Source organism: Oncorhynchus gorbuscha, linkage group LG24 (assembly GCF_021184085.1).
Source record: "Oncorhynchus gorbuscha isolate QuinsamMale2020 ecotype Even-year linkage group LG24, OgorEven_v1.0, whole genome shotgun sequence".
Taxonomy (NCBI): domain Eukaryota; kingdom Metazoa; phylum Chordata; class Actinopteri; order Salmoniformes; family Salmonidae; genus Oncorhynchus; species Oncorhynchus gorbuscha.
Window position 1 is genome coordinate 12,374,743 of NC_060196.1, and position 27,775 is coordinate 12,402,517.

The 27,775-nt window shown below is 48.1% G+C and overlaps 2 protein-coding genes across 7 annotated transcripts in view; one reads left to right on the forward strand and one right to left on the reverse strand.

Annotated features, from left to right (window-relative positions):
- The first annotated feature begins 233 nt into the window (after positions 1–233).
- tcirg1a (T cell immune regulator 1, ATPase H+ transporting V0 subunit a3a) lies at positions 234–12,252 on the forward strand. The gene is given in 17 exon segments (XM_046327566.1): positions 234–269; positions 271–351; positions 971–1,049; positions 1,303–1,451; positions 1,674–1,760; positions 2,312–2,376; positions 6,149–6,275; positions 6,507–6,589; positions 6,770–6,863; positions 7,200–7,412; positions 9,006–9,081; positions 9,084–9,158; positions 9,273–9,412; positions 9,615–9,772; positions 11,499–11,503; positions 11,613–11,784; positions 12,168–12,252. Coding segments are annotated over 17 exon segments (1,725 nt in total).
- A 1,814-nt stretch (positions 12,253–14,066) lies between these two features.
- The window catches only part of LOC124012101 (syntaxin-3-like), a 35,436-nt gene continuing 21,727 nt past the window's right edge, over positions 14,067–27,775 (reverse strand). For 4 of the 6 annotated variants that reach the window (XM_046325511.1, XM_046325512.1, XM_046325513.1 and 1 more), the window contains 11 exons: positions 27,517–27,737; positions 27,274–27,351; positions 21,550–21,801; positions 21,087–21,221; positions 20,155–20,238; positions 19,252–19,284; positions 17,925–19,114; positions 17,094–17,257; positions 16,642–16,788; positions 16,165–16,380; positions 14,067–15,985 (listed from right to left, as the gene is read on the reverse strand). In XM_046325511.1, coding sequence (XP_046181467.1) covers positions 15,804–15,985; positions 16,165–16,380; positions 16,642–16,788; positions 17,094–17,257; positions 17,925–19,114; positions 19,252–19,284; positions 20,155–20,238; positions 21,087–21,221; positions 21,550–21,801; positions 27,274–27,351; positions 27,517–27,737 — 2,702 coding nt within the window. In that variant the 3' untranslated portion in view covers positions 14,067–15,803. Of the gene's footprint in view, positions 15,986–16,164; positions 16,381–16,440; positions 16,789–17,093; positions 17,258–17,924; positions 19,115–19,251; positions 19,285–20,154; positions 20,239–21,086; positions 21,222–21,549; positions 21,802–27,273; positions 27,352–27,516; positions 27,738–27,775 lie in introns of those variants that run through there. The other 2 variants (XR_006834661.1, XM_046325515.1) reach the window with 2 other exon arrangements.

A 27,775-nucleotide genomic window follows, 5' to 3' on the forward strand; every position in this document is an offset into this window, starting at 1 on the left:
CGTTGTTTAACCCACCAGCTAGGTCAAATTGACAAGAAACACCTTTTCTTTTTAGCCTGATCCCAGATCTGTTTGTGCTCCTGCGAACTCCACTGCTGTCAGTGTCAAGCCAAACATGACACTCATGCTATTCTCTTTTTACAATAATGAATCTATCTGAAGTTTTGAACAGGTCATTTATAATGTTTTTTGAAAGGTGATTGTTTATGTGACACTCATTTCTGCAGGTCGCCATGGGCGCGTTCGTTCGGAGCGAGGAGGTGTGTCTTTGTGCCGCTCTTTCTCCAATCGGGGTCAGCCTACAACTGCGCCAGCGAGCTTGGAGAGCTGGGTCTGGTCGAATTCAGAGACGCGAGTTGTTCCCTTTGACAGTTTGGTATTGAACATCTATTGTAATGCTGATAATAGACTAATTAGACAATAAGCTTACTTGGCTCATAAATGTATAATTGAAGTCCATACCATAGATATCCTATTAAATTACTAGAGGGCCTATGCCATCAATCCTCAAAGTTCTCGAATGAGGTGAAAATGGCAGCCATTGTGGTCAGGGAGAAATCCAAGCCAGTCAAATTGGAATGAATGGTAGTAAATGCATAGGTGATGCATTTCCTGCTTCTACTTAAGGCACGTAGAATAACATACATTGTCTAAGTCCTAGCATTAACTGATTTCAGCCAGTGTATGGCTGTGGATGGACTGCATTGTTTGAATGGAGTGTTGGCATATTGTCAGTTAATTTGAAAAAACAGTGGAATCATTCCTCTTAGACTGTATGGTTAGCTAGCTAACGAACATACAGGGCAGATAATCTTCACATTCATTGTTTTACACAATTATCTTATTACATCACTGGCAAACTATGGTTACCAACATGGCTGACCGTTTAATCTGTCATAAGAAGCTTCACATTCATTCTAGTATTCTAATTCCTAATTCTTCTCCTCATCCTCCTTCCTCTCCACTCCAGTTGAACCCCAATGTCAACTCGTTCCAGAGGAAGTTTGTGAACGAGGTGCGGCGCTGTGAGGAGATGGAGAAGTCCTTCAGTGAGTCTCTGACCTCTGACCTTCACACCATACGATCAGAGAGCACTCTCATATGGGATATTCATCAAGCCTCCTCCTCTACACATCCTCTTTGATAATCTGCATCTGATATCCACTTGCTCCCTCATTCCTCTTCCACTCTCCTTTTCTGCACATCTTCTATTCCTTCGCCATCCCTCCATCGGTTCATCATCCCTTCGTTCATCTCCCCACCTCACCTTTCCTTCTCTTCTCTTCACCCCCCTCTCCCCAGCGTACCTGGAGCAGGAGATTGGCCGGTCCCTGTTCCCCCCGCTGGCGGGTCCTCTCCCCACCCCCAGCCCTGTGCCCTCCGCTCCCCAGCCCAGAGAACTCATGGCCATCGAGGAGGAGAGCGAGAGGCTGGCCAGGGAGCTACGAGAGGTGAAGACGGGGAGGTAGGGAAGCGAGGAGGGGGGAAGAAACGGGAGAGGAGTGAGGGGGAGAGAAGAGGGAAAGATACTGAGAAGGGGAGAGGCACTGTTTTTGCAATTTACACTACGGGACCATATACAACTGTATTCCAGGCTGTTTGTATTCCTTTCATTGTCTGGGCGATTCATACTCTGACCACTGTTCTGCTGTGCTGCTGTCTGATTGGTCCAGGTGTCCAGGAACAGAGACAGCCTGATGAACCAGCTGATCCAGCTCAGCCAATACAGAGGGTTTTTGATCCAGACACAGTCCCTCACAGTCACAGGTATGAACTACAGATCCCACCATGGTCTCTAACCACCTCACAGCTATGAACTACAGACTGCAGCATGGTCTCTAACCACCTCACAGCTATGAACAACAGATCCCGGCATGGTCTCAAACCACCTCACAGGTATGAACTACATATCCCAGTATTCTCTATGCTGCTCTGGGGTCGGCCATTGTTGCACTCACACGCTCTTGGAATTATGAGTTTCCAATGTCAAAAACAATTCAAGTAAACCTCTTAGGTTATTTTCAAACGGGATGGGCTAAGTTTCCTAGGAACTCATTAACACAGCAGATGTGTATGGAAAAGCATGGATTTCTTTAGCCCGAGCTTTCGTTCCCCTTTCATTCTGATGAAGGCCATTGACGGCTGAAACATCAGGATTTTTACCTCGAATTAGATAAATAAAGGATAAAGATTTGAATTTTAAGCGAGTGTTGCATCTATTCCTTCCAAACGTTCTTATCATTTTTGGTTGTACTTAGGCTCTCATTGGTTGAGCGCCTTGTACCCTTCTCCTATCTCACTCTCCCGTCAGGCTCCGCCTCCCTCTTCTCCGGAGACTGCTGCCTTACTGGACAACAGACAAGGCATCAGGCTGAGGTGACAGGTGACATATATATCAGAGGAGGCTGGCGGGAGGAGCTATAGGAGGACGGGCTCGTTGTAAAGACTGGAATGGAATTCATTGAACGGTATCAAACATATGGAAACCACGTTTGACTCCGTTCCTTGAATTCCATTCCAGCCATTACAACGAGCCCGTCCTCATATAGCTCCTCCCACCAGCCTTCTCTGATATCAATGGCTTCATTGTCAATGGCTGCGTCTCAAGTAGCACCCTGTCTCCTATACAGTGGTCTGGCTCTGGTCACAAGTAATGCACCATAAAGGCAATTGGGGGCCATAGGGTGCCATTTAGGAAGAACACAATATCAATGGACTTTCCCTACTGGCATGACAAGCAGCTGCCATATAGTTTGCATTGCAATATATAAAAGAGAATATGTGATAAGCAATAGTGGTTGCGTCCCAAGTGGCATCCTATTCCCTAAGGGCCCTGGTCAAAACAAGTACACTATATACTGGGGCGGCAGGTAGTCTAGTGGTTAGAGCGTTGGACTAGTAACTGAAAGGTTGCTAGATCGAATCCCTAAGCTGACAAGTAACTGTTGGACTAGTAACTGAAAGGTTGCTAGATCGAATCCCTGAGCTGACAAGGTAAAAATCTGTCGTTCTGCCCCTGAACAAGGCAGTTAAGCCACTGTTCCTAGTTTTTAAAATGTTTAATTTCATCTTTATTTAACCAGGTAGACTAGTTGAGAACAAGTTCTCATTTGCAACTGCGACCTGGCCAAGATAAAGCATAGCAATTCGACATATACAACAACACAGAGTTACACATGGAATAAACATAACATAGTCAATAATACAGTAGAACAAAAGAAAACAAAAAGTCTATATACAGAGTGCAAATGAGGTAAGATAAGGGAGTTAAGGCAATAAATAGGCCATGGTGGCGAAGTAATTACAATATAGCAATTAAACATTGGAATGGTAGATGTGCAGAAGATGAATGTGCAAGTAGAGATACTGGGGTGCAAAGGAGCAAGATAAATAAATAAATAAATACAGTATGGGGATGAGGTAGGTAGATAGATGGGCTGTTTACAGATGGGCTATGTACAGGTGCAGTGATCTGTGAGCTGCTCTGACAGCTGGTTCTGTTATAGTGACCAGTGAGCTGAGATAAGGTGGGGCTTTACCTAGCAGAGACTTGTAGATAACCTGTAGCCAGTGGGTTTGGCGACGAGTATGAAGCGAGGGCCAACCAACGAGAGCGTACAGGTCGCAATGATGGGTAGTGTATGAGGCTGTGGTGACAAAACGGATGGCACTGTGATAGACTGCATCCATTTGTTGAGTAGAGTGTTTGAGGCTATTTTATACATGACATCATCGAAGTCGAGGATCGGTAGGATGGCCAGTTTTACGAGGGTATGTTTTGCAGCATGAGTGAAGGATGCTTTGTTGCAATATAGGAAGCCAATTCTAGATTGAATTTTGGATTGGAGATGCTTAATGTGAGTCTGGAAGGAGAGTTTGCAGTCTAACCAGACACCTAGGCATTTGTAGTTGTCCCCGTATTTAAGTCAGAGCTGTCCAGAGTAGTGATGCTGGACGGTCGAGCAGGTGCGGGCAGTGATCGATTGAATAGCATGCATTTAGTTTTACTTGCGTTTAAGAGCAGTTGGAGGCCATGGAAGGAGAGTTGTATGGCATTGAAGCTCGTCTGTAAGTTAGTTAACACAGTGTCCAAAGAGGGGCCAGAAGTATACAGAATGGTGTCATCTGCGTAGAGGTGGATCAGAGAATCACCAGTAGCAAGAGCAACATCATTGATGTATACAGAGAAGAGAGTCGGCCCGAGAATTAAACCCTGTGGCACCTCCATAGAGACTGCCAGAGGTCCGGACAACAGGCCCCCCGATTTGACACACTGAACTCTATCAGAGAAGTAGTTGGTAAACCAGGCGAGACAATCATTTGAGAAACCAAGGCTGTCGAGTCTGCCAATAAGAATGTGGTGATTGACAGAGTTGAAAGCCTTGGCCAGGTCGATGAATACGGCTGCACAGTAATGTCTCTTATCGATGGCGGTTATGTTGGAAAAGTTGCATATCACGGGGGCTATTCGATGTTAATGCAGAACGCCACAGGATGTTTTTGTGCTGGTCAAGGGCAGACAGGTCTGGAGTGAATAGTTCCATTTCCTAGTTCCATTTTTTTTTTGAACGGGGCATGCTTATTTAAGATGGTGAGGAAAGCACTTTTAAAGAATAGCCAGGCATCATCTACTGACGGGATGAGGCCAATGTCATTCCAGGATAGGTCGATTAGAAAGGCCTGCTCGCAGAAGTGTTTTAGGGAGCGTTTGACAGGGATGAGGGGTGGTCGTTTGGTCGCAGACCCATTACGGATGCAGGCAATGAGGCAGTGATCGCTGAGATCTTGATTGAAAACAGCAGAGGTGTATTTGAAGGGTGAGTTAGTTAGGATGACATCTATGAGGGTGCCCGTGTGTATGGATTTGGGGTTGTACCTGGTAGGTCCATTGATCATTTGTGTGAGATTGAGGGCATCAAGCTTAGATTGTAGGATGGCCGGGGTGTCCCAGTTTAGGTCACCTAGTAGCACGAGCTCAGAAGATAGATGGGGTCAATCAATTCACATATGGTATCGAGGGCACAGCTGGGGGCAGAGGGAGGTCTATAGCAAGCGGCAACAGTGAGAGACTTGTTTCTGGAAAGGTGCATTTTTAGAATTAGAAGCTCAAATTGTTTGGGTACAGACTTGGATAGTAATACAGAACTCTGCAGGATATCTTTGCAGTAGATTGCAACACCGCCCACCTTTGGCAGTTCTATCTTGGCGGAAAATGTTATAGTTAGCGATGGAGATTTCAGGGTTTTTGGTGGTTTTCCGAAGCCAGGATTCAGACACGGCTAAGACATCCGGGTTGGCAGAGTGTGCTAAAGCAGTGAGTAAAACAAACTTAGGGAGCAGGCTTCTAATGTTCACATGCATGAAACCAAGGCTTTTGTGGTTACAGAAGTCAACAAATGAGAGCACCTGGGGAGTGGGAGTGGAGCTAGGCACTACAGGACCTGGATTAACCTCTACATCACCAGAGGAACAGAGGAGGAGTAGGATGAGGGTACGACTAAAGGCTATACGAACTGGGTGTCTAGCACGTTCGGAACAGAGCGTAAAAGGAGCAGGTTTCTGGGCATGATAGCATAGATTCAAGGCATAATGTACAGACAAAGGTAAGGTAGGATGTGAGTACATTGGAGGTAAACCTAGGCATTGAGTAATGATGAGAGCGATATAGCCTCTAGAGACGTTTAAACCAGGTGATGTCATCGCATATGTAGAAGGTGGAACAACGTGGTTGGTTTAGGTTGGTTAAGGTTGGTGACGGTATGCGGTCATTGTAAATAAGAATGAGTTCTTAACTGACTTGCCTAGTTAAATAAAAGGTTACATATAGTGAATAGGGTGCCATTTGGGACACTACCAGTCAAGAGGAGAAAAAAGGAACGATATTTGGTCACACTTTATTTGGATAGTCCGGATTTTCAATCTGTAGATGGTCATACTATCAACAAACTATCAGTTGATGAGCAACTGCTTGCTAAGGTTAGGTTAAGGGTTAAAGTTAGGGTTAGAGTAAGGGTTAAGGTTAGGTTTAGAATAAGGGTTAGAAGATAGCTGGTTGAAATGTTACTGATAGTCTGTAGACAGATGGACTATCCAAATGAGGTGTTACCTGATATTTCCCCTCACTTGTCTTCTTCCGCCTCCTTCGCAGTTTTGTGTCTGGCGTGGTCCACCCGTGGAAGGTTCCGTCGTTTGAGCGGCTGCTATGGCGAGCGTGCCGCGGTTACATCATCGTCGACTTCAGGGAGATGGACGAGAGGCTGGAGAGTCCTGAAACGGTAAGAAATGAAAGGGGGGAGATAAGACGGAGGAATGCAAGGAGGGAAGGAGGGAGGGAAATAAGGAATAAAGATGGACGAGTAAAGGAAATAATGTTGGAGGATCATGTTATTATGAGTGTTCCGTTATGAAGATTGGATGTATTTCCTTTGCCTGACAATAAGCAAAAATATGTTTTTTTCCCCTTCTAAATCCCACTTCCTTACTTCATTCTTTGCGATCAATCACAGGGCGAGATGGTCCAGTGGACTGTCTCCCTCATCTTTTTCTGGGGCGAGCAGATTGGACAGAAAGTCAAGAAGATCTGTGATTGGTTAGTGAGAGCAGGTCCAAAGCTTATAACAATTTTCAGTTCCATGTTGTTGGAATGTTGAATTTATTGTCTAATCTGATGATTCTTGGTGTCCTTTTTTTTCTTACCCCTTCTCTATCGCTCTCTCTCTTTCTTTCTCTCTTACTTTCCTCTCTCTTTCTTCTTTTGTCCCTCTCTCAGTTTCCACACCCACACCTTTGACTACCCAGAGGGCACAACGGAGAGAGAGAAGATTCTGCACGGGCTGCAGGGAAGGATCATAGACATCAAAACGGTAAGAAAAGGGAGAGATTGAGAGATGGACAGAGACAGATTATTTTGAGCTAGAACAGTCATTATCTCTCAGTTTTCCGTGTCTCTGTCAGTCGTCAACAATGTTGGGTGGATATCAGGCTACACCTGCTCTATCTGTTCTACTTCTATGGCACCACCCAGGTTTGTTAACCCCTTTCTTCTCTCCATGATTTATTTCAGGTCTCCCAGACAGGAAGTTCTGCCCCAGTGGAAGGTGTTCTGTCCATATCACTAGAATGGTTCTCGTTCTATTTCTATGAATTCTATGTATTCTGTGTTTATTAAACCCCTTCCTTGCCTCCATGGTTTCCCTCAGGTCCTCTCCCAGACGGAACATTACCTGCAGCAGCTGCTGTGTCGCTCGGTGGCCCTGCTGCCCCAGTGGAAGGTGCGGTTCCAGAAGTGTAAGGCCGTCCAGGCCGTGCTCAACCTCTGCAGCCCCTCCGTCACTGACAAGTGTCTGATGGCCGAGGCCTGGTGTCCCGTCAGCAAGCTGCTACTGCTGCAGAGCGCCCTGATAGAGGGAACGGTGAGAGAGGAGGAGGGAGGGGAGGAGATAGAGAAGCCACCAGTTGCCCCTCCCTTCTCTCTCTCTCTCTCTTTCTTTCTTTTGTAGGCCCTCGGATCAATTTCCAAAAACATTTTTTTTTTAGGAACTCAGTCTGGGTCTCAACTTACTGTTGCGAGTTAGAATAGTAGAATATACAAGGTGCAATTTCTAAATTTGGTTAGGCATCCGCAGTTTTTCTCTTCTTATTTCAGTCACTGACAGTCACTCAATTATTCATGTCAGCTCATAATTTTGGCTGCATATCGACTGGGCACGCAGGGCACGTGCCCAGGGGCCCTGACTTCAAGGGGGCCTACATAGATTTTGTTTGTCCCTCTCACTCAGATATCATATTAAGTCATGTCATAAGTCATGTCAAAATGTGCAGAATTGCACGACAATTGCTTAAAACTGCACAAATGTATCTCCACTCCATTGCAAAATGGGAAGAATTGCATGAAATCGGTTATAAAGTTGCTGCAAGCTTTAAAACTGCAACATTTGCTAAATGTGTAGAACTTTAAAATGTACATTTTTCTCTCCGCTGTCAAAGCCAAGTCTCGCTTTGGGCCCACAAAAGGCTAGCGCCAGCCCTGACTACTGGTAAAATGTTTTTAGTTAAGATAATTAAGTATACTGACCAAACATATGTGTGGGTCCCAATTTTCATGAGCTGAAATAAAAAATTCCATAAATGTTCGATACACACAAAAATCTTATTTCTCTAAAATGTTGTGCACAAATTGGTTTATATCCCTGTTAGTGAGCATTTCTCATTGCCAAGATAATCCAGCCACCTGACAGGTGTAGCATATCAAGAAGATGATTAAATAGCACGATCATTACACAGGTGCACCTTGTGCTGGGGACAATAAAAGACCACTCTTAAAATGTGCAGATTTGTCACACAACACAATGCCACAGATGTCTCAAGTTTTGAGGGAGCGTGCAATTGGCATGCTGACGACAGGAATGTCCAGCACAGCTGTTGCCAGAGAATTGAATGTTAATTTCTCTACCATAAGCCATCTCCAATGTGCTCATCATCCTCACCAGGGTCTTGACCTGACTGCAGTTTGGCATTGTAACCGACTCCAGCGTGAAAATGCTCAACTTCGATGGCCAATGGCACGCTGGGGAAGTGTGGTCTTCACGGATGAATCCCGGTGGCATCGTGTGCGAGAGCAATTTGCTGATGTCAACGTTGTGAACAGAGTGCCCCATGTTGGCGGTGGGGTTATGGTATGGGAAGGCATAAGCTACGGACAACGAACACAATTGCATTTTACAAATGGTTATTTGAATGCACAGAGATACCATGACGAGATCCTGAGACCCATTGTCGTGCCATTCATCCTCCTTCATCACCTCATGTTTCAGCATGATAATGCACAGCCCCATGTTGCAAGGATCTGTACACAATTCCTGGAAGCTGAAAATGTTGACCCCGCTGACCCTGGTGCTAGAGGGGTTACCCAGCTGGATGTTGAATGTTTGAAGGGGTAAGGGACTATAAAACGTTTGGGAACCACTGCTTCAGGCAATAACAGGTATAATTCTCTCTCTCCCCAGAGGAAGAACGATAGTGGTGTGGACTCATTCTATAACCGCCTCCCGGACCCAAGCACCCCTCCTCCCACCCTCTTCCCCACAACTCCTTCACAGCCGGCTTCCAGAGCATCGTAGACGCATACCGTGTTGCCAGATACAGAGAGGTCAACCCAGGTCAACCCAACACACACACACCAGCAAACAAAACAGGCATCCCCCAACTCTGTCAACCCTAACTCTTTCTCTGTATGATTTTTGTGTTTGTCCCTCCTGTGTCTCCGTCCGTAGCGGTGTACACCATTATCACCTTCCCCTTCCTGTCTGCGGTGATGTTTGGGGACGTGGGCCACGGCCTCCTCATGACCATGGCCGCTCTCTGGATGGTGCTGCAGGAGAGAGACCTCAAACTCAGGACCAATGACAACGAGGTACACACACCTTACCACTCTCCTCGTGAATGGTACTACAGGAGAAAGACCAGAGGACTGGAGCTGATGCTAGAGCCTCTTCCCGAGGAAATGAGTGAAATGTGTGTTGGAAAATAAAGTATTTCAACTGGCCCAGCCACACACTGTACCCCTCTTGACCTCATCCAATTGAAGAGCATCTCTCTCCCCCCTCCTCTCCCAGATCTGCCAGATGATGTTTGGTGGTCGGTATCTGATTCTGCTGATGGGTCTTTTCTCTATCTACACCAGAGCTGTGTACAACGAGTGTTTCAGTAGAGGCCTCAGCCCCTTCCCCTCGGGATGGCTCCTGCAACCTATGTTCCAACACTACAACTGGAGGTAAATGGATACACACACACCTACAGTACCAGTCAAAAGTCTGGACACACCAACTCATTCCAGGGGTTTTCTTTACTTGTACTATTTTCTACATTGTGGAATAATAGTGACGATGTCAGAACGATGACATCACACATATGGAATCATGTAGTAACCAAAAAAGTGTTAAACAAATCAAACTATATTTTATATTAGAAGTAGCCACCCTTTGCCTTGATGACAGCTTTGCACACTCTTGGCATTCTCTCAACCAGTTTCATGAGGTAGTCACCTGGAATGCACTTCAATTAACGTGTGCCTTGTTAAAAGTTAATTTGTGGAATTTCTTTCCTTAATGCGTTTGAGCCCATCAGTTGTGTTGTGACATGGTAGGGGTGGTATACAGAAGATAGTCCTATTTGGTAAAAGACCAAGTCAATATTATGGCAAGAACAGCTTAAGAAAGCAAAGAAAAATGACAGTCCATCATAACTTTAAAGCATGAAGGTCGGCCAATCCGTAAAATTTGAAGAACTTTGAAAGTTTCTTCAAGTGCAGTCGCAAAAACCATCAAGCGCTATGATGAAACTGGCTCTCATGAGGACCGCCACAGGAAAGGAAGACCCAGAGTTACCTCTGCTGCAGAGGATAATTTGAGTTACCAGCCTCAGAAATTGCAGCCCAAATAAATGCTTCAGAGTTCAAGTAACAGACACATTACAACATCAACTGTTCAGAGGAGACTGTGTGAATCAGGCCTTAATGGTCAAATTGCTGCAAAGAAACCACTACTAAAGGACACCAATAAGAAGAGACTTGCTTGGACCAAGAAGCACTAGCAATCGACATTAGACCGGTGGAAATCTGTCCTTTGGTCTGATGAGTCCAAGTTATAGATTTTTGGTTCCAACCGCCGTGTCTTTGTGAGACGCAGAGTCGGTGAACGAATGATCTCTGCATATGTGGTTCCCACTGTGAAGCATGGAGGAGGTGTGGGGGTGCTTTGCTGGTGACACTCTGTGATTTATTAAGAATTCAAGGCACACTTAACCAGTATGGTTACCACATCAGTGATATGTCATTCCATCTGGTTTACACTTAGTCCCACTATCATTTGTTTTTCAAAAGGACAATGATGCAAAACACACCTCCAGGCTGTGTAAGGGTTATTTGACCAAGAAAGAGAGTGATGTGGTGCTGCATCAGATGACCTGGCCTCCACAATCACCCGACCTCAACCCAATTGAGATGGTTTGGGATGAGTTGGACCGCAAGGTGAAGGAAAAGCAACCAACAAGTGCCCAGTAAGTGCTCAGCATATGTGGGAACTCCTTCAAGACGCTTCGAAAAGCATTTCTCATGAAGAGAGAGAATGCCATGTGTGCAAAACTGTCATCAGGGCAAAGGGAGGCTACTTTGAAGAATCTAAAATATATTTTGATTTAACACTTTTTGGGTTACTACATGATTCCATATGTGTTAAATTTCATAGTTTGTCTTCACTGTAGAAAATAGTAAAAATAAAGAAAAACCCTTGAATGAGCAGGTGTCCAAACTTTTGACTGGTACTCTATATAAAAAAGAGCCCACATGTATTTGTATGCTTTTTGCATACTGGTTCTTTCAAGACAACGGAGAACTTTGAAAAAAAAAACGAGATCAAATCATGTGACCTTCAGGAGCTCTAGAAAGATGAGTTTCCGTCCTGGAATTCTGACTTGGATGAATATTCAAAGCGATTTTTCAGTCTAAGTTAGTTTTTCTCCGAGTTACCAGTTGTCTCGAACGCACTGAAGTCAAGAGATTTCAGAGTTCCCAGTTGCTTTGAACACGGCGTAATACCAGTGTGTGTGTGTTGCAGAGCTGTCGGAGGTGCTATGGGTGATGGTGATGCGTATCAGCCTGTCGTGGCAGGGCTACATGGGATCTGTAGTTCTAGCCGTCATCTATTCCTTCTTTGCCACACTCACCGTCTCCGTCCTGCTCGTCATGGAGGGGCTGTCCGCCTTCCTGCACGCACTCAGATTGCACTGGTGGGTCACAATGTGTTCCATTTCTCTTGGGAAACGGTATGTGAATGACCTATCGATGTCTTCCATCTCTCACCCAGGCATACAAACACATTAAATAATGCACACACAACCAGTTGATTTGTATCCCATGCCCAACACAACACACACGGGGATGTATGAAACGTCTCAGCCCGAAGTGTCACAGAATTGTGAACGTGTCGGTTGCGCGGACTGGTAAGACGCTTCGGGAGCGCAGTCACGTGTGCTAACAAAGCAGAGGTCCTTGGTTCGAGCCTCAGCGCGAGTCATGTCAGGAGGAAGTGGTAGTCGCTGAATAAGCAGCGTGACGTCCTTTACACAACTCCATTCTCCATCCCTAATATTCCCGTCGTCTTTCTTCCCAGGGTGGAGTTCCAGAATAAGTTATACAGTGGAACGGGATACAAGCTCAACACTTTCTCCTGCTCCTCCAACCTGAACCCTCTATAGGACATTGTTACAGAGGAAGTACTCTACCTACATAGATATTTACCCAACAGAAGCATGTATGAAGCTGTTTTATATACCTCTTTCAAGCACAAGACATTATGTTACAAATTAAGTACTGACAGATATAGGGTGTCTGGAATGGCAACCTATCCCTTATATAGTGCACTACTTTTGATAAGAGCCCTATGACCCTGGTCAAAGTTAGTGCATTACATTAGTGCACTATATGGGGAATAGGGTTCCATTTCAGATGCATCCGTAGCCTAATAAAAATGGATCAAACCATAGCTTATCTTGCATATGGTATCATATTTGAAAAGGAGGGGAACTTGTGTATATAGTCAGCGTTTAGTTTTTGACTTGCAGTTTCTCTTTAATGATGAGCCTACAACAGAGATGGTGACTGTAGGAGTGCACTACGTTTCCCAGGGACCACTGGGACACCGTTTTGTGCATGGGAGCCTTCTATGTTTTAACCACTTATAAATGAATGCCATTAAATAATGGTTTTATAATCCCTAAAAGTTTATGGATTGTAGTGGACTTTCAGTAGACAATGTATGAACACTGCAGCCAACATGCATGATAGCTTACAGTACCAGTCAAAACACTTACTCATTCCATACATCTTTTAAAAGCCATTTTCTACATTGTAGCATAATATTGAAGACATCAAAACTATGGAATCATGTAGCAAAAAGTGTTAAATCAAAATATATTTTATGAGATTCTTCAAAGTCGACACCCTTTGTCTTGACAGCTTTGCACACTCTTTGAGGTTGTCACCTGGAATGCATTTCAATTAACAGGTGTGCCTTGTTAAAAGTTAAGGAAAGAGATTCCACAAATTAATACGTTTGAGCCAATCAGTTGTTGTATTTTGTAAAAGACCAAGTCCATATTATGGCAAGAACAGCTCAAATAAGCAAAGAGAAACAACAGTCCATTACTTTAAGACATGAAGGTCAGTCAATGTGGAAAATTTGAAAGTTTCTTCAAATGCAGTCACAAAAACCATCAAGCGCTATGATGAAACTGGCTCCCATGAGGACCGCCACAGTAAAGGAAGACCCAGAGTTACCTCTGCTGCAGAGGATAAGTTCATTTGAGTTACCAGCCTCAGAAATTGCAGCCCAAATAAATGCTTCACACATTTCAACATCAACTCTTCAGAGGAGACTGCGTGAATCAGGCCTTAATGGTCAAATTGCTGCAAACAAATCACTACTAAAGGACACCAATAATAAGAAGAGACTTGCTTGGACCAAGAAGCACGAGCAATGGACATTAGACCGGTGGAAATCTGTCCTTTGGTCTGATGAGTCCCAAGTTTGAGATTTTTGGTTCAACCGCTGTGTTTGTGAGACGCAGTGTAGGTGAACGGATGATCTCAGCAGGTGTGATTCCCACTGTGAAGCATGGAGGTGGTGGTGCGATGGTGTTTTGCTGGTGACATGGTCAGTGATTTATTTAGAATTCAAGCAACACTTAACCAGCATGGCTACCACAGCATTCTACAGCGATATCCCATCTGGTTTGTGCTTAGTGGGACTATCATTTGTTTTTCAACAGGACAATGACCCAACACACCTCCAGGCTGTGTAAGGGTTTTATTATTTATTTTTGATTTGTTTAACACATTTTTGGTTACTACTTGATTCCATGTGTCACGTCTTCACTATTATTCTATATTGTAGAAAATAGTAAAAATTAAGAAAAACCCTTGAATGAGTAGGTGTGTCCAAACCTTTGACTGGTACTGTACTTGGCAACTGACCTCAACATAATTTCAATCAAGACGTGTGCACACACTATTCATTTCAGATTTTTGTTTTAATTTTTTTTCTTTTCTTGTAAAAACCACAAATTAAGAGAATTTCTGCAAAACATCTCAGAAAATAATTATATAATTGATTGCAATGCTACAGGCACATTACAGTCCCATTGAGCAACTGCAGTAGGGCGACCAAAACAATTCACCAAGACCACGTCCCAAATGGTACCCTATATACTTTTCAAAAGTAGTGCACTATATTGGGTCCAGGGTGACATTTGCGACGCACCCAACCCAAGAGCCGTCCGGTTCAACATTATTAACAATAACATTATAGGGGACAGAGACGGAGGGATGAACAAAACATTACACCTGTAAAAAGACTGACAGAAGGGAAAGACGTTAAAATGACAGGAGGAAAATAGTCGGTCAAATGAGGGAATTCAAAGAAGAAAAGTTAACACCTGTAGTGGCTGGTAGTGAGAAACGGAGTCAAGTAAAACTGAAGAGAAACAACGTATTCGTCCCAAATAGCACCCTATTCCATACATAGAGTACTACCTTTGACCAGGGCTCTGTAGTAGTGTACTACGAGGAACAGGGTACCGTTTTGGATGTAACTAATGGGAGATACAGTACGTTTTTTATCCAACAAAACTCATGGCTGTAAGCGTATGGAACAGAGGTGAGGATGGCGTGAAAAGAAGAGCGGAGACAATGAGAGCCGAAATGGGGGGGGTTCCAGGAACGTGTTGGCACCCGTTTGCATTTCATCATCACCACCACCCCCTCGGTGCTTCAGAGTCCCGACGGCTCGGTTTCCCCAAGGAGTCCGTGGAAGTGTTGGACAGTGTGGCATAGAGTCTGGACCTAGTGGGACACACCAGTCATGTCTGGGTCTTCCCCAGTCCCCTTCCGAAACCTAAACCCTGATTCACTCCACTTCATGTAGACCATGTTGCACAAAAACCCACATTCAATCCATAGGGTTCCCATTTTCTTTGTTCAACCTTTTTTTCTCCCCAATTTCGTGGTATCCAATTGGTAGTTTACATTCTTGTCTCATCGCTGCAACTCCCGTACGGACTCGGAAGAGGCGAAGGTCGTGCGTCCTCAGAAACACAACCCAACCAAGCCGAACTGCTTCTCGACACAATGCCCGCTTAACCCAGAAGCCAGCCGCACCAATGTGTCGGAGGAAACACCGTACACCTGGCGACCGTGTCAGCGTGCATTGTGCCTGGCCTGCCACAAGAGTCGCTAGTGCGTGATGGGACAAGGACATCATGGCCGGCCAAACCCTCCCCTAACCCGGACGACGCTGGGCCAATTTTGCGCCGCTGCGACTGAGCCTGGACTTGAAGCAGAATCTCTAGTGGCACAGCTAGCACTGCGATGCAGTTCCTTAGACCACTGCACTACTCGGGAGGCCCAGGGTTCCCATTTTCAGCCCTGTTGCGTGAACAACACTAGCAAGTGTCTTTGTGCTATCCATATCATTCCTAACCCTCCTAATAAACACGCTGCAACAGCACATTCTCCCCTCTCCTTACACCATCCCTCCATCCTCCCCTCTCCTCATCCTCCCCTCTCATCCCAAGTGAGGAGTGGGAACGTCTTTTCACTTTTGTTTTTAGCTCGCCCTCCTTTTTTGGGGGGGCGTTTGTTCTCCTTTTCAGGGGAGGGGTGTTGGCTGCTCCCCATCTCCCCCCCTGACTGGCCGGCTGGCACGGGGTCTCTACGTGCCCCTTGCGTAGGGGTAAGAACGTGGTGAGTTTTACGATATCCTCTGAATGAGTTTCTCCTCCGTCATACAGAACAGGACGCAGTGAGAGAGGTCCGAGATGAAGCCCTCACAGCCCCGCAGCGTCACACCTTTGCAGCCCCGCAGGTCCAGCAGCGCCAGGCCAGACGCCCTCTTCAGGTACGCCAGACAGCCGTCCGTCAGCTTGTTACAACCTGGGGGAGGAGGGGGAAGGAGGGCTGAGACAGAGGTGTACAACCTGTATGAAGGAAATGAGTGTGTGTGTGTGTGTGTGTGTACTTGAGAGGCTGATCTCAGCCATTGCAAATTCACATGTGAGCTGTGTGTACCTTCAAGGTTCATCTCTATGCATTCCATGGGTGTGCGTGCCTACCTGCGAGGTTGATCTCCGTGAGCGTGTTGCGTGTGTTTGTGCCGGCGGCGGTGAGCAGGCAGATGGACTGGTCCGTGAGGTCCCTGCAGTGGGCCAGGTCCAGCCGCTCTAGCAGGGGCATGTGACGGAGAATCAGCCTCAGGGTGGAGTCACTGATGTCCAGGCCGGCTAGACGCAGCGCCACACAGCCACGCAGCCGAGACCGACTGTCACAACCTGCAGGGAGAGAGGGGTTAGATGCGTTCAGTACCGTCACACACCCCATTCAATATAAAATACTTACTCACCAAACCCAACCAGCTAAAAACGCTAGATTCATTCATCATAGGGGAGGCGAAGCAGCTACATAATTCCTCAAACTACTATAGTCAAACACACACGGCACCAGTGGCCTGCTGCAGTCATAACGGCCTGTAGGAAAAGGAGAGAGGTTTAACTCCCAACACCCCTGTTAGTCAGTCAGTAATGACGAGTGACCTGGTGGTATGACCAGGTCCCTGATCTGGGTGTCTTTGACCCCCTCTGCCCAGCGCAGGTCCAGGGTACGGAGGCACGGCAGGCTGGGGGTGGACAGGGCTGACATGGACGACCAGGAGCAACCTGCTATCATCAACTCCTTCAGACCTGAGAGAAGAGACGGGGGTGGGGGGGGTAGAGAGAGAGGATGGAGAAGGTTTTTAATTCAAATTGTGATGGTAAGGTGTGTGTGTGTAGACTGTTGGTGTGTCTGTGCAGTAGCTATATATATATGAAGTGACTGTCCCACTGGATGTCATAAGGTGAATGCACCAATTTGTAAGTCGCTCTGGATAAGAGCGTCTGCTAAATGACTTAAATGTAATATATATATATATATATATATATATATATATATATATATATATATATATATATATATATATATGTGTGTGTGTGTGTGTGTGTCCTACCTGGCAGGCGGTGTATGAGCAGGGTGATCTGTTTCTTGGACACGGGGGTCCAGGAAAGGTCCAGGGAGGTGGGCTGGCGTTTGATGATGCCCTGCAGGGCCTGGGAGGAGAGGGAGGGACACCGCGATACATCCACACCACTCCACAGACGCTTGTCACAACTCCTACAGAGAGGAGGGAGAGGGAAGAGAGGGGTACAGAAACGAGGATAGTTGGGATGAGGATGTCAGATAAAAGGTTTCCTGGTTCTGTTTCAACGCAGATTTAGCATTTTTCATCCATTAAAAATGACATGATTGTCTCCTGTCTCTGGTGTAAAAACCACACGCGTCGTGGAGAAGCACCACAGAAAGTGCCCTTTGGTCCACAGACTAAGGAGAGTGTAAACAGGAAATAAACTCCTTTGTCTATAGAAACAATAAGCAGGGCTGGTAATTACCAGGGACCTCACGATATGATCGCCATATTTAGGTGCCGATACGATATGGATTGCGACTCTATAAGTAACGCGATTGGATACGGTCATTTTATTGCGATTCGATGTTCCAAACATATTGCTCACCATATAGAGGTCTGTTGAAGAGACAACAGAGCCATGAGAAACCAGGTTGGATCAGTCATGGAAATAAGTGCTGAAAACAAATTGGCTCCATATTTTAAAAGATGGAGAACAAGCCAACGAGCAGAAAATATTGCGATATTGTTAATACTATATTTCGCCAAAAATAATATCCCAATACGCAACTGTGTAGATCCCCCCCCCCAATCACTAACAAGCCATGCTTATGGCTGTGAATTGGAATCTAATTAGACAGACATTGTGTGACTCACCATTTGTACCAGGCCTTACAGACAGCCATACAGCTAGCCAGCTCGGCTCGGTTCAGGTAACGGAACACCGCCACCCACACCTCCTTCTCCCCTCCTTTCTCGTTTCCTACATCCTTGAAGGAGGGAAGCGACAGGAGCGAGGAAGGAGAGTGGGAGGAGTGGGGAGGAGGGGTGGGGGAGGCCGAGGAGTCAGAGTTGGAATGAGAGGCAGTGTCCCTCTCTCTTTCCCTGTCTGCTGTGTCGCCGTGGGGATTGTTGATACGGTGACGAGGCGGCCGGCCGACTGGATTCTTGGAGGGCTGGGCCAGGCCGTTGCCGGCGGCGACCGTGCCGTTTTTGTGCCGCGTCTTCCCGGGGGTTTTATGCTGAACGCAACCTGGACCGCCGCCGTGGGTTCTGGGAGACATGGCGGCCTCCAGCTTGGGCACGATGGAGCCGGGGTGGCGTTTGGCCCTGGGGGGGCGCTGTAGGGTCACTGTCAGGTATGAGCCGTTTAGGAGGTCGTCGTTAAGGTCAGACACCAGGAGGACGGGAGGCTCTGGTTCAGAGTCTGACCTGTTCTCATCGTCTTCTTCATCCGCCACCTCCTCATCCTCCCCCTCCAGGTCCCGGGCCGAGCTGTCTTCCTCATCATCGTAGTCTTCCTCATCGTCGTCGTCTTCCTCATCGTCCGTTCTCCTCCGCCTGCGGCGTTGCCGGTGGTGATGCTGCCGATCTTCCTCGCTGTCGTCATTTTCCTCGTCGTCATCATCATCATCATCATCATCATCGTCATCCTCTGACTCGTCCCTGCGTCTCTGCATCCTGGTGCCTCCCCGGAGGCGCACTCTCCCGCCCCTCTCCCTACGCCCTCCCTCTCTATCCCCTCGGCCCGCCCCCAGCCCTCCTCTGCCGCGCCTCATCTTCAGGGAGGAGTGAGGGGCAAGCCCACTCCCGCGGCCAGACCCTCCTCTGTGGGAGGAGCCTCTCCAAATGCCCCGCCTCCCAGTCCCATAGCCTCTCCGAGAGGCGGAGCCACTGCCGCGAGGGCATGGCCCGGACATCTTCTGTCCCGCGCCTCCTCCTCCGCCCCTGGAACCTTCATCGTCATCATCATCATCGCTGCCCGAGTCGTCGTCGTCTCGGCTGTGACCACGGCGACGGTAGATCTTGGCGATGCGGCCGTCGAGATACGAAGAAGACTTGCGTTTCTGGAAGGAAGGAGGGAGAAAGGAGAAAATGAAAGAGGGCAGAGGAAAGGAGAGAGGGAGCGAAGTATCCTTTAGGGAAAGGGTGAAAAACTGTCTTCAGTTTAATTTAACACATTTTTATACGCTGCCATACTTACCGCGTGTAACATTTTATTCTTGTCCTCCTTCACCTGAAATCAAAAAAAGAAAAACATCAATGAAACAGAAATTCACTGTTCATTGAATACTGTAACATTTCTGTTGACATAATGCCTGCTGCACTGAAGACAGACAAGCACATTCACATGACAAGCTGCTGTTTCTCTCGCTCAACCTCCACATGCACTGGGCTTTTGTTCAGGCTACAAACACTTTCTGCTCCACAAATACAGTCTCACAAATACATGGACTAGACCTAGGTTCAAATAGTTGAGTCTGCCTGGAGTGCCAGACTTTTCTATTGGTCCATTAAGCCAGGCAAGCTGAAAACCAGCACAGATAAAGTATCTGATATCAACTCTAAAGCAAAGGATTCTACATTGACAGTATTTGTGGAGCCCAAAGCCCCACGTTTACCCCAGCCCCTCCCCTCGTCAGTCAGAGCAGTGATAGGCGAGTGATGATGATGTAACGGGCGGGGGGGGAAGGACGGTGGCGGCGGTAGGCCTCTCACCCTCTTCCTACGCCCGCTTGCCCATCTCCCCGCCCGCTTGAGGCTGTGCTGCTCTAGTAGTAGCTGCCCAGGGGAGGGAAGGGGCGCCTCGGAGAACCAGGAAGAGGAGGGGGGGTTGGGAACCAGCCCTGGGTATAGCAGTATCGCCCTGCCCCAGCCCTCGTCCCCCAACCCAGGAGCAGAGCCTGGCTCCATGGAGACCCCTAGAGGCCCCTGGGTGGAGGAGAGGGGGCTCACGCCAGCGCCGAGGCCAACGGACGCCCCACTGTCATCATCATCGGTGCCCGAAGACTGACACACAGCACAGGGAGAGAGTCACGGCCGTTAGCTAGCCGGGACACAGTGTGTGTGTGTGTGTGTGTGTGTGTATAGATAGAGGAGGGTCTACCTCAGTGTCTGTGATTCCCAGAACACATTTGGGACACTCCCAGCAGCTGGGCAGATCTGTATTCACCACACCATCCCCTGTTACCTAGAGAGACAGAGACACAGAGAGACAGAGACACAGAGACACAGAGAGACAGAGACACAGAGAGACAGAGAGACAGAGAGACAGAGAGACAGAGAGACAGAGAGACAGAGAGACAGAGAGACAGAGAGACAGAGAGACAGAGAGACAGAGAGACAGAGAGACAGAGAGACAGAGAGACAGAGAGACAGAGAGACAGAGAGACAGAGAGACAGAGAGACAGAGAGACAGAGAGACAGAGAGACAGAGACAGGTAGAGAGACAGAGAGGTAGAGAGACAGAGAGGTAGAGAGACAGAGAGGTAGAGAGACAGAGAGGTAGACAGAGAGGTAGAGAGACAGAGAGGTAGAGAGACAGAGAGGTAGAGAGACAGAGAGGTAGAGAGACAGAGAGGTAGAGAGACAGAGAGGTAGAGAGACAGAGAGGTAGAGAGACAGAGAGGTAGAGAGACAGAGAGGTAGAGAGACAGAGAGGTAGAGAGACAGAGAGGTAGAGAGACAGAGAGGTAGAGAGACAGAGAGGTAGAGAGACAGAGAGGTAGAGAGACAGAGAGGTAGAGAGACAGAGAGGTAGAGAGACAGAGAGGTAGAGAGACAGAGACCGAGAGACAGAGAGAGGTGGTCAGAGAAGTGTAGAGCATTTTGTTTGAGAACCAACAGAGAGAGATCGAGGGACAGTTTAACCTCCATCTGTACTGATGTCAGACAACAACAAAAAGTGATGAGCGTTTTAATGCCGATTTGATTGTGAGACCTCTGGTGAGTAAGATTTCAAACATTCATTTTATACATATGGCAAATCAAGCTGAAACTTGAAGGTAGGGTATATAGTTTGAGGAGTGTCGGGATTACCTTGAGGCAGGCGGGGTGGGCTATCTGGGCACAGTTGGAACACTCCATGAGGGTGAGGGCGAAGACTGGCCCCTCTCCTCCCTCCTGGTTCCCCTCTGCACAGATCTCACACACCACTGACAGGGGCAGACCCGGCTGGGGGAGAGAACGGGAGGAGTTAATATACTGACAGACTAGTATATTCTGTCAGAATGACTCACTCACACACACACACACACACACACACACACACACACACACACACACACACACACTATACTAGCTGGGAAGAAGAGATACAGTAAGGACCCAGGCATCAAAGGCAAGCAGTAAGTGATACACACAGCTAGCAAAGAGAGGGAGACAGTGACAATGCTTCTACTGTTCGGGTGAAACATCTCACACACACATGCCGCCGCCGCCGCTCGCTCTCACACACACACAAACCACTCCCTCGCTCACACACACAGACGCTCGCTCTCACCGCCAGACACTGTCGGAGCACGCAGGTCTGTTTGAGTTTCCCCGGCCCGCCGAACTTCTTCATGTCCCTGCAGAAGTTACAGTCCCCGCACTCCGTCCTGACACACGCCTCACAGCGCTTACACCGCACGCGCCGCCGCCGCAGCACAGACATGGAGGAGGCGGGCTTCTGGGGTCGCGGGGTCACCACCGTGGCAGACAGCTTGGGACGAGCCACCGGGGGAGGAGGGGGAGGGGGCTGGTACCACGACGGCTGGAAGGGTGGGGACGAGAATTATTGGGATAAAGGTGAATTCAAAGTTTTAAAAAATGTTTAAAAAAAATGTAAATCAATGGGGGAGACTAAGGCAACACTGGGCTTAATCTGTCTGGAAAAGCATCCCTCTGGATTAAATCACCCTTGGATTTAAGAGTCAGAAAAGTACATGGATTTAAAGAGCGGTGTATAGCAGTCTAAGAATGTGGGCGTGTGCGTGTGCGTGTGTGTGTGCGCGCGTGTGTGTGTGTGTGTGTGCGTGTGTGCGTGTGTGTAACACTTGCCTATATGGACAGGGCTACAGGTTTCTTCCAGAACAACTATTCAAAGCAACAGTTTGAACACGATGGAAAGATTATTCAACCAAAGTTGAGGACAACAGTTCACCTGACACAAGATGGAATCCAAACATTTAAACTTGATTTCACATTTACTGTAATCTAGATACTTAAAGTAACATTGGAATTTCAATGCACTTTTATGTGAAGACTTCAACTATAATTATTTTTTTTTACATTTTTTTTTTAAACGTCATTTTTTTGAGCTCTCCTAGTTGTGCCGTTGAGGAACTAGAGCAAGCGGACTTGTAGTTGATTTGCTCGGAACACAGCCCTGCACCGGGCGCCGTCATACTGCCGTGGTTCACGCTATCCAAAAAACATCTCAATTAGAAACCGCAGTCTGGGTCAGGTGGGCATCATTTCAAAGCGTATTCTATTGCCAACATGACTCGCTACGCAGCCTTAAGCTTTCACAGGACTTTTCAGAGAAACAGATTGGAATTTTGGTGAGCATGGAACAGGCAGGAGTGTGTGTTCCACAACAAAACAAACAGGCAGGAGTGTGTGTTCCACAACAAAACAAACAGGCAGGAGTGTGTGTTCCACAACAAAACAAACAGGCTCATTCTGTTCAGAACAGGTTATGCCGCCGTGTCCCCGTGTGACCTCGTCACTGTGTCGACATGAGTTTTACGATGCGGAAATCTTGCTTGTACGACATCAAAGCGGTATTTGTTGTCATCCTCAACCTTCCCATCGTTCAAAATACATCAGAGTCCTTTACAGCATTTCCCCCAGTCAGACAACAAAAAAAAACATGCAAAAGGTGGCCCAATGGGCATCTCCTTGTGGCGTGTGGTGCTCAAGTTCAGAAAACGGCTGTCAGTCAAAACCCGTCCAGCGCTGTGAAGCAGACAGACTGAGCTCCGACGTCAGATACGTCGGGTTACTGTACAGCCACTGCGTCCCAATTAAGGCACTTCTTGTTAACTCGAAATGACACAACGACAAGGTTCCGGTTGAACAAAGTTTACTATACCGTATGAACACACTACCAGGTAGCCATTACACTCAAGGCTAGGTCCATCAACAACGAGACTCCCTGCGCAGGCGCACTATGACTGAGTGATAGCCCCGTAATCACAGAAACATGGGGATACTTAAAACATGGACTTAACACTTATTGCCGCCCAAACCTGCCAATCTGATCCCATATATAAGTAGGAGTGTAAAGGGCCAATGTGAGCATGTGACTGAATGCGGTATGTCTCCTCCTCACCCTCTTGGGCCACTTGACGATAGGTAGGAGTATAAAGGGCCAATGTGAGCATGTGACTGAATGCGGTGTCTCCTCCTCACCCTCTTGGGCCACTTGACGATAGGTAGGAGTATAAAGGGCCAATGTGAGCATGTGACTGAATGCGGTGTGTCTCCTCCTCACCCTCTTGGGCCACTTGACGATGGGTAGGAGTATAAAGGGCCAATGTGAGCATGTGACTGAATGCGGTTGACTGAATGCGGTGTCTCCTCCTCACCCTCTTGGGCCACTTGACGATAGGTAGGAGTGTAAAGGGCCAATGTGAGCATGTGACTGAATGCGGTATGTCTCCTCCTCACCCTCTTGGGCCACTTGACGATAGGTAGGAGTGTAAAGGGCCAATGTGAGCATGTGACTGAATGCGGTATGTCTCCTCCTCACCCTCTTGGGCCACTTGACGATAGGTAGGAGTGTAAAGGGCCAATGTGAGCATGTGACTGAATGCGGTATGTCTCCTCCTCACCCTCTTGGGCCACTTGACGATAGGTAGGAGTGTAAAGGGCCAATGTGAGCATGTGACTGAATGCGGTGTCTCCTCCTCACCCTCTTGGGCCACTTGACGATAGGTAGGAGTGTAAAGGGCCAATGTGAGCATGTGACTGAATGCGGTATGTCTCCTCCTCACCCTCTTGGGCCACTTGACGATGGGTAGGAGTGTAAAGGGCCAATGTGAGCATGTGACTGAATGCGGTTGACTGAATGCAGTGTCTCCTCCTCACCCTCTTGGGCCACTTGACGATAGGTAGGAGTATAAAGGGCCAATGTGAGCATGTGACTGAATGCGGTGTGTCTCCTCCTCACCCTCTTGGGCCACTTGACGATAGGTCCTCACCCTCTTGGGCCACTTGACGATAGGTAGGAGTGTAAAGGGCCAATGTGAGCATGTGACTGAATGCGGTATGTCTCCTCCTCACCCTCTTGGGCCACTTGACGATGGGTAGGAGTGTAAAGGGCCAATGTGAGCATGTGACTGACCCTCTTGGGCCATGCGGTTGACTGAATGCGGTGTCTCTCCTCACCCTCTTGGGCCACTTGACGATAGGTAGGAGTATAAAGGGCCAATGTGAGCATGTGACTGAATGCGGTGTGTCTCCTCACCCTCTTGGGCCACTTGACGATGGGTAGGAGTGTAAAGGGCCAATGTGGGCATGTGACTGAATGCGTGTCTCCTCCTCACCCTCTTGGGGCCTTGACAGAGGACAAGAGAAGGTTGGGCCAATGTGAGCATGTGACTGAATGCGTTATAATCTACTCCTCACCCTCTTGGGCCACTTGATCCACAGTAGGACTTAAAGGGTCATGTGACTGTATGCATCCACTTTGATATGAGGATATTTCATTCTGTCAGACATGTCTCCTCCTCACCCTCTTGGGCCACTTGACGATGGTCGTGCAGCAGAGCATGTGGAGCATCGTGTATGCCAGCCGGGCCAGTTCTTCTGTGAGGGCATGTGAGCATGTGACTCCAGCTTGACTGAAGCATGTGTGTCTCCTCCTCACCCTCTTGGGCCACTTCATAGGTAGGAGGTAAAGGGCCAATGTGAGCATGTGACTGAATGCGGGGTGCCTCCTCTTCATCCCCTCCTGGGTGTGCCCATTGACTGACTCACAGGTGGAGGGGCCAATCTGAGCATGTGACTGAATGCGGGTGTCTCCTCCTCACCCTCTTGGGCCACTTACGAGAGGTAGGAGTTGTAAAGGGCCAATGTGAGCATGTGACTGAATGCGGTGTTTCCTCACCCTCTTGGGCCACTTGACGATAGGTAGGAGTGTAAAGGGCCAATGTGAGCATGTGACTGAATCGGTATGTCTCCTCCTCATTGGGAACATGTGACTGAATGCGGGGGGATGGGAGTGTAAAGGGCCAATGTGAGCATGTGACTGAATGGGGTCACCCTCTTGGAACTCCTCCTGCACCCTCTTGGGCCACTTGACGATGAGAACAGGTAGGAGTGTAAAGGGCCAGCATGTGAGCAGTGACTGAGGAGGGTGAGAACAGGGAATGTGGTGTGACTGAATGCGGTGTCTCCTCCTCACCCTCTTGGGCCACTTGTATAAACAAGATAGGTAGGAGAGTACAGAAGGGCCAATGTGAGCATGTGACTGAATGCGGTGTGTCTCCTCCTCACCCTCTTGGGCCACTTGACGATAGGTAGGAGTATAAAGGGCCAATGTGAGCATGTGACTGAATGCGGTGTGTCTCCTCCTCACCCTCTTGGGCCACTTGACAGATAGGTAGGAGTAACAAAGGGCCAATGTGAGCATGTGACTGAATGCGGTGTCTCCTCCTCACCCTCTTGGGCCACTTGACAGAGCAGGACTAGGACTTGGGCCACTTGACGAAGGTAGGTAAAGGGCCAATGTGAGCATGTGACTGAATGCGGTGTGTCTCCTCCTCACCCTCTTGGGCCACTTGAACAGACCCTCTTGGGGGTAGGAGTGTAAAGGGCCAATGTGAGCATGTGACTGAATGCAGTGTCTCCTCCTCACCCTCTTGGGCCACTTGACGATAGTAGGAGTGTAAAGGGGCCAATGTGAGCATGTGACTGAATGCGGTGTGTCTCCTCCTCACCCTCTTGGGCCACTTGACGATAGGTAGGAGTGTAAAGGGCCAATGTGAGCATGTGACTGAATGCGGTATGTCTCCTCCTCACCCTCTTGGGCCACTTGACGATAGGTAGGAGTGTAAAGGGCCAATGTGAGCATGTGACTGAATGCGGTATGTCTCCTCCTCACCCTCTTGGGCCACAGAGTGAGCGAGAAGGTAGGAGGTAGGAGTAAAGGGCCAATGTGAGCATGTGACTGAATGCGGTGTCTCCTCCTCACCCTCTTGGGCCACTTGACGATAGGTAGGAGTGTAAAGGGCCAGCATGTGACTGAACATGGGCCACTTGACGATAGGTAGGGCGAGAACAGAGCGTGTGTCTCCTCACCCTCTTGGGCCACTTGACGATAGGTAGGAGTATAAAGGGCCAATGTGAGCATGTGACTGAATGCGGTGTGTCTCCTCCTCACCCTCTTGGGCCACTTGACGATAGGTAGGAGTATAAAGGGCCAATGTGAGCATGTGACTGAATGCGGTGTCTCCTCCTCACCCCTCTTGGGCCACTTGACGATAGGTAGGACTGTGGGCAGGGCCAATGTGAGCATGTGACTGAATGCGGTGTGTCTCCTCCTCAACTCTTGGGCCACTTGACGATGGGTAGGAGTGTAAAGGGCCAATGTGAGCATGTGACTGAATGCGGTGTCTCCTCCTCACCCTCTTGGGCCACTTGACGATAGGTAGGAGTGTAAAGGGCCAATGTGAGCATGTGACTGAATGCGGTATGTCTCCTCCTCACCCTCTTGGGCCACTTGACGATAGGTAGGAGTGTAAAGGGCCAATGTGAGCATGTGACTGAATGCGGTGTCTCCTCCTCACCCTCTTGGGCCACTTGACGATAGTTAGGAGTGTAAAGGGCCAATGCGAGAACATGTGACTGAACGGTTGAGAACTGAATGCGGTGTCTCCTCCTCACCCTCTTGGGCCACTTGACGATAGGTAGGAGTATAAAGGGCCAATGTGAGCATGTGACTGAATGCGGTGTGTCTCCTCCTCACCCTCTTGGGCCACTTGACGATAGGTAGGAGTGTAAAGGGATGGGCAATGTGTCTCCTCCTCAGCATGTGACTGAATGCGGTGTCTCCTCCTCACCCTCTTGGGCCACTTGACGATAGGTAGGAGTGTAAAGGGCCAATGTGAGCATGTGACTGAATGCGGTTGACTGAATGCGGTGTCTCCTCCTCACCCTCTTGGGCCACTTGACGATAGGTAGGAGTATAAAGGGCCAATGTGAGCATGTGACTGAATGCGGTGTGTCTCCTCCTCACCCTCTTGGGCCACTTGACGATGGGCTTGCCAGTGTAGGACAGTTTGGGGATGTCATTAGCGTGCTCCTTCAGCAGGGCCTTACAGAGGACAAGAGAAGGTTGGTACATGAAAACACACAAAACCGTTATAATATACCCCATTTAGCAGACGGTTTATCCACAGTGACTTAGTCAGTCATACGTATGCATCCACTTTGATATGAGGATATTTCATTCTGTCAGACACACACATCCCTCCCTCACCCGGATGTCGTGCAGCAGAGCGGGAGCATCGTGTATGCCAGCCGGGACACAGTTCTTCTGTGAGGGCAACGACTCCAGCTTCCCCAGCAGGTTCCACAGCCCCTCCAGCTCAAAGGGCGTGAGGTGAACCTTAGAGCCCGGGGTCGGGGGAGCCTCCTCTTCATCCTCCTCCTGGGTGTGCCCGTTGACTGACTCACAGGTGGAGGGGTCTCTGGTAAGACCTGGCGGGAGGGAGGGGCGGAGAGATTAAGAGGTGGAG